The following is a 6143-nucleotide window of genomic DNA, read 5'->3' on the forward strand; positions in this document are numbered from 1 at the left end:
AGCTCTTGTTGTTCCGTCGGAAACTTTGGAAGAACTCAGTGTTTGCTTTCCTTTCTGCTGCTGTCAGCTTCTCTCTCTCTCCGCTCCCTGACTGAACCAGGCTGCTGCCCGGCGTCGCTTCAGATACAAGAGAATAGACGCCAGCAAAGAAGAAGAAGAAGCAGATGTTTATTAAGCTGAAGACATACATGTGTCCTGCTCATGTACATGCTGGATGCCTCTGCTGCGTTACATGCTTGTTGCCGCCGGCTACAGTCTGGTGGACACGACGGTCTGGCCGTGTTTGTTCTTGGCGGTGCAGACGTAGAGCCCGGTGTCGCTCCTCTCTACGTCGTCTATGATCAGGAAGCTCTGGGACATGCGGGTGGTGCGGCCCGTTCCTCTGTCCACCAGACGCATGGAGGTCTGGATGTGGACGGGCCGGCGGGCCTGCTGACGGAAACAATGGTGAGCGGTTAGGGTCGGGTTATTTAGTGGCAATAATGAAGAATAGAGAAGTGATTTCTCCATCCACACTGGGGGAACTCCCCTCAGTGTGTGTGTGTCCCTGAGCGTCTCACCTGCCCCGGGTACGTCCAGCTGAAGCTCACTTCCTCCTCCGGCTCCCCCAGTGCGGTGCAGGTGATGTTGAGTCTGTCGCCTCCTTCCTCCACCGTCTCCATGGAACCTTCCAGGCTCACAGACGGAGCGCCGCTAGGAACTGAACACAAGAGTGTGTGTGTGTGTGTGTGTGTGTGTGTTTAGTTCAGTCAAAGTTAAAGGAGACGTATTGTGCTCTCGTGATTGTTGTTATTTATGCATTAAGGCTTTGTAGATGTTTATAAATCGACCCTGAATGAAAATGAGAACGTGGAAGTCTGGATAAGGTGAACCTTCGTCCAGCTGCCACTCAAACACGCCCCCTGGAGATCAACCTCACCTCAACCACACACTTTCTGCCTCTGATCCTCTGAGCTGTAAAGGCCAGACGGGGTCAGGAGGGCCTGTGAGGTGTGACCTTTGACACACACACACACACACTCAGATACACACACTTCTCCTGGAAGCGGATGAAGCAAAGTCACCAGAGGTCTGCCCCCCTAGCAACAACCCTATTAGTCCTAAGGCCTTAGCAACAAGTTGTGTTGCAGGTGTGTGTGTGTGTGTGTGTGTGTGTGTGTACCTTCCACGAAGAGCAGCAGGTACTTGTTGGACACTTGTGGGGTTCCCTTGGTTACAGCCTTGCAGTAGAAGACCCCCTGGTGGTCGACTGTGGGGCTGCGCAGGATGAACCCCTTGGTGGGGTCGTAGGTCAGCAGCGTGCCGTTGGACAGGATCTCCTCAGCAGGGACCTCCCGGTGCAGGGTCACTCTGGCTTGAGGGTTGGTCACTCTACAGGGCAGCACCGCCGCTCTGTCGGGCCGCAGGTACACGATCTCAAAGTGTGTGGCGGAGGGGACGAACAGGTTGTCTCTGTCTGGAGGGAGGAGGACAGACCAGGTGTCACTCACAGCTACACACACACCTGGAACGCTGCTGTGCAGATGTGGTCAGTCACCTGTGAAGTAGAGGTACGACGCATAGATCCGCTCTGCGTCCTTCTCACACTCTGTGCCGTCACACACGATGACCCAGCAGCTGTAATGCCCCGTGTCAGCAGCAGAGGGCGACGTCAGGATCAGCTGGCTGTACCTGTCGCTTTGGACTATGCTGCAGACAGGAAGTGGAGATGAGACACTCACACAGGTCATCATATGAACCCTGACCCCTGACCCCTGAGAGAAGGAGGAGGCGTCACCTGAGGCGTGAGTCGTTGAAGGTGTCCAGGTAGGAGGGGTAGGACCAGCCCATGTTGGTTCCTTTGCATCGCAGCTCCATGTTCCTCCCTGGAGGCAGAGTTGTGCTCGGGCCCAGGCGCAGGAAGTTCCCCTTCTCCAGCACCTGAGTGAGCAGAGACTGACCTCGCCCTCCTCCATCCTTCAGTTTGGGGATGCGCCCCTTCACCCGCTTCCCGCCGGGCTTGATGCGGTTCTCTCCCGTGTCTTTCCTGCGTTTGACTTGCTGGCAGTCACCTGGAAACACAGAGGGAGAGGAGAGGAGAGGAGGGAGAGGAGGGAGGAGAGAGAGAAGAGAGAGGAGAGAGAGGAAAGGAGAGAGAGAGGAGGGAGACGAAAGAGAGAGGAGAGAGGAGGGAGAGAGAGGAGAGGAGGGATTAAATAAAATAAAGAAGGAAGGAGAAGGGAGAGAAAAACATGAAAACAAACTAAACTAACAGAAAAGCCTTAAATATGATAATAGATCTTCTAACAGTCCTAAACTGAGACTGAAGCGGCGGTGTCGTGTGTGAGTGTGGAGCTGCTGGAACATCTGGAGATCCACTCTAAGTTTCCTCCTCCAGCTGCATCAACAGTCCAACAGGAAACCCAGAGCTTCATTACTGGCACACAATGTCCACACGCCAGCGTCGCTCTGACTGAGGCGCTGGGCTTTGTTCTCACACGACTCAGAGCAGGACGCATGAAAGAGAAAACCTGACTGAAAAACAACAACACTTCACTTTGTAACGTAAACTAAAGCTTCAGGTTTTTATTCTTCTGTGCTGAATCATCGTGCAGGGAAAGGTTAGAATGATTAGAAACGTCTGCTGCTGCTGCCTCAGACGCAAACAGCTGCTTTGAGTTTGACTGCAGGCACACACACACACACACACACACACCGGACACACACTCATGCAACTTCAGAACAAACCTCACAACAGCAAACTTCATACACTTCTCTGTCTTTTCCTCTTTGCATTCCCTCTCTATAACACAGGATCTATAGATATTTCCTCTTGTTTCCCTGCAGAAGAATCAGCTCCTTTATAAACTCTGAGCTTTACGTCTTTGTGACAGAACCTCAGCTGATCCAATCCTCCCACTGCCTCCAGATTAGAGGAGACTCTCGCCTGGGACAGATGTGGAGTCGTACTCCTACTCACCATTTTGGAGCTCCACCCAGAGCAGCGCCAGGCAGAGCACGAGCCAGAGCTTCATGGTGTTCTAGTCGGCGGTGGTCTCAGCAGGTGGTGGGGGGGGTCGAGGTGCTCCGCAGGGCCCGAGAGGTCAGCGAGGCTCTGAAAGTTCTGAGGCTCGGTGCTGCGCTGGAACTCTGCAGGCTCCAGCTGCCCCACTTAGATCTCCTGCTCCATCCTCCTCACGCTCGGAGAGGAAGAGGGGGAATTAGTTCAGCGCCCCTCTGTTTACACCCAGACCGAGAGGAGCGGGAAACACGAGGCTCTGGCGCCCTCTGCTGGACCAGAGTGGGAACTGCTCAGGCGGTGCCTCATCAATCAATGTTATGTTCCATTTATTTCCTCCACCTCCGGGCTATAACTTAATTGGTGACGTCATACTGGTCATTTACCTAAAGCTCATGGCCTAAAGAGACATTAATAACTATAATAAGCAAAATATATATAAACATAACCAGAAGAGAACAAAGCTTCCTTCACCGACTGATTGAACTCCAAATTTGGAGAATGAAACATTTTTAGTGATCATGCCAACAACCAACATTTTTAGTGATCATGCCAACAAACAAACAAACAAAATCATCAGACCCATGTGGACACGTCACCTAGGTTACTAATGATAAACAGCTGTTGTGATGTGTCCAGATGTGCAGCACGCCTCAAAGCCTGCAGAGGGCAGTCACGTTCACTCAGAGCAGCACAACAACAAGGAGAACAAGTAGGTCTAGTCTATTTATTGCATTTGCCTGTGGGGTTAAAACAAATGATGTCACAATGTTAGTCAGTATTTGTGCTTCTGTGTTCTATGGATCACTTTAACATGTAGAGCCTCTTCGTCCTCACGATGAAGGCTGAGCTCCTATCAGCAGGCTCAGGTGAGGCTCTGCTGCTCAACCATCCAAGGGTGAAAGGTCAATGTAAACTAAAGCTCATTGAGCCACGCTGCTCCTGCCTGTGGCCCCTAGACCAAAGCTAAAGAGAGCAGTGAGGTACGTCTAGGTTATCTCTACATACGGAGGCCAGATTGAGCTTCTGATGGACGTTTCTGTTTCATATGAACTCACTTATAGCTAAAGAAAGGTTAGGACATAAAGACATCACACAAATGAACGACTGCAGTCAAATAAGACGTGAAACTCCAGCAGAGTAACGTCAGAAACAAAACAAATACTTTCTGAGTACAGTGTAACAAATAATAAACATCTTCATATTGTCATGGTAACAGTTCATATGTTGAAATAAGAGGTGACAGGACAGCAAAGAGGAAGAGTTGAACACTTACAGACGCATCAGAGTCACACGCTACACACACACACACACACGCGCCTCATTTAAAGCCTCATAACAGTAATGTGTGTGTGTGTGTGTGAGCATGTGGAGCTTTAGAATCCAAAACAGAGCTGATGTGGATTCATGTTTGATTGACAGCAAAACTTTAACAACAAGCGAATATGACTCATAATACAGGTGGCAGTATAAGTATATACTGTATACACACCATAATACTGATACAAACACTTCACTCACTCATACCTCAGCCAAGACCGAGTAGCGGTTATGAAATCATTGACAAAATGTTACTGTTGTTGTCATAGCGCCACCATCAGCCCGGTCCATTCATAACATACAACACTTTTAGGGAAGGATAAGCCACGCCCACTCCACTTTGGCGGCCAATTAGAGCACAGAATGGTGAACGAGCGCAAAACAAATGAAAGATGAAGCGTTTGTCAGGTTCATGCCAAATCTTCCAAAGGGAAATGGGCGTGGCCTATATGGATGGAATGTCCAGAATTTAGCAATCACAGCGCCACCATCAGGCCGACCATAAGTGTTTCAGACGTCCTTCTAACAGACAGACAGAAGGGACAAACACGACAGAACACACAACCTACACACAGAAAACGACTAAACTAGGAAAGCTCAGCCGCCGTCTCTCCCCGGCCGCTTCAGTGTTAAAGGAAACGCACATCACCCTCCAGTGTGTTACCTGTCCTTTCAGTTCGGTCCTCTCAGCGCACCGCGGACAGACAGGCACGCGTCCACCGCCCTGCGCTGGAGGCCCAGCGTCTCGCCATCGTGCGAGCGCTGATACAGAATACTGATGCTGCCTTTGGCTATAGTGAGCGTGCGTGTAACTGAGGCACGCAGGGTTAAGCTGTGTATGTACATGAAGGCTGACCGGCTTGGACTCTAACACCGGCTGGTCTTCTCCGGGCAGATGAAGCGCTCCTGCTCCCCGCCTCCCGTGACGCCCTGCTTCTCCTTTTTGTTCTGGCCGTCCTGGGCGGGGCCCTGGCGTCGGCGGTGGTGGCGGCGCTCCACGCTGTGCCACATGCCGTAGCCGAAGTAGATGAGGAAGCCTGAAACGCAGAGGGGGAAGCGGCGAGGGTTACGGTTTGCCAAGCTGTGGATTGTGGACCATGCAGTGTTCAGAGGGGTTCAGTGAGGGGTCGGCGGTGACGTCACTCACCCACAGACATCCAGGCAGAGAAGCGTATCCATGTGTCTCCACTCAGCTGCACCATGAGGTAGATGTTCACAAAGATACTCAGGATGGGAAGAAACGGCAGGAAGGGAACCTGAGGGGGAGACGGAAAGGGAAAGATCAGGAGTTTTGTTGTTTACCGGATCATAAAGGTTAAAGGTCGCAGGCCCCAGGCGACACCCACCATGAAGGAGACCCTCTTGGTGGTCTGAGGCTGCCTGCAGATCAACAGGACGCAGCCGACGAAGAGGAGGAGGCACAGGGACAGAGTGGCCAGGATCCACACCTCTACGGCCAGGATGGCGTAGATGTGGTACGTGGTGAGGTAGCTGATCACACACACCAGCAGCACTGCACACACACGCACACACACACACAAACACACAAAGAGTTCAGACATTTTAATCTTGTTGTTAGTTTTCTTCTTCTTCTCTTTGCTTCACGATACGCACCGAGCACGCCGATGACCATGTTGACCACAGAGGAAGAGTGCTCAGAGGGCGAGGCCGGCGGGTGGAGGAAGCTCTGCAGGGTGGAGCCCCCGCCCCCTTTCAGCATGTTGAGGTGAGACTCTGATTCCGTCAGGTCCGACTCGCCCTCCTCAGACGACAGGTAGTCTTTACTGCTGCTGGCTCGCTGCTCCAGGGAGCCGTCGGGCTGGTA

General features: G+C 51.9%; 2 protein-coding genes across 4 annotated transcripts in view; both read right to left on the reverse strand.

The window, feature by feature from the left end:
* Positions 1–146: 146 nt before the first annotated feature.
* Positions 147–3198, reverse strand: pdgfrl (platelet-derived growth factor receptor-like). 2 transcript variants are annotated; one of them, XM_076143429.1, is made up of 6 exons: positions 2960–3198; positions 1778–2051; positions 1538–1689; positions 1163–1456; positions 561–700; positions 147–429 (listed from the first exon to the last, which is right to left on the reverse strand). In XM_076143429.1, the coding sequence occupies exons 1-6, from the start codon at positions 3012–3014 to the stop codon at positions 250–252; spliced, it is 1095 nt and encodes a 364-aa protein (XP_075999544.1). In that variant the 5' UTR covers positions 3015–3198; the 3' UTR covers positions 147–249. The 2 variants fall into 2 exon arrangements, with proteins under 2 accessions (XP_075999544.1, XP_075999543.1); XM_076143428.1 differs by having other exon boundaries at positions 147–432.
* Positions 3199–3717: 519 nt separating this feature from the next.
* The window catches only part of slc7a2 (solute carrier family 7 member 2), an 8645-nt gene continuing 6219 nt past the window's right edge, over positions 3718–6143 (reverse strand). For both annotated transcript variants that reach the window (XM_076143435.1, XM_076143433.1), the window contains exons 9-12: positions 5933–6143; positions 5665–5831; positions 5466–5574; positions 3718–5355 (exon numbers count right to left, since the gene is read on the reverse strand). The exon at positions 5933–6143 is cut by the window's right edge and continues 1 nt beyond it. In XM_076143435.1, coding sequence (XP_075999550.1) covers positions 5186–5355; positions 5466–5574; positions 5665–5831; positions 5933–6143 — 657 coding nt within the window. In that variant the 3' untranslated portion in view covers positions 3718–5185. The remainder of the gene's footprint in view (positions 5356–5465; positions 5575–5664; positions 5832–5932) is intronic.

This window comes from Genypterus blacodes, unplaced genomic scaffold (assembly GCF_046128005.1).
Source record: "Genypterus blacodes isolate CSIRO-AG114 ecotype Tasmania unplaced genomic scaffold, CSIRO-AGI_Gbla_v1 ptg000024l_1, whole genome shotgun sequence".
In the NCBI taxonomy this organism is placed as follows: domain Eukaryota; kingdom Metazoa; phylum Chordata; class Actinopteri; order Ophidiiformes; family Ophidiidae; genus Genypterus; species Genypterus blacodes.

Coding starts and splice junctions, on each gene's coding strand:
- pdgfrl (XM_076143428.1), bottom strand. CDS start 3,014: ATGAAGCTCTGGCTCGTGCTCTGCCTGGCGCTGCTCTGGGTGGAGCTC. Junction 1,690..1,777: donor TTCAACGACTCACGCCTCAG/GTGACGCCTCCT, acceptor TCCTGTCTGCAG/CATAGTCCAAAGCGACAGGT. Junction 1,457..1,537: donor GTCGTACCTCTACTTCACAG/GTGACTGACCAC, acceptor TCCTCCCTCCAG/ACAGAGACAACCTGTTCGTC.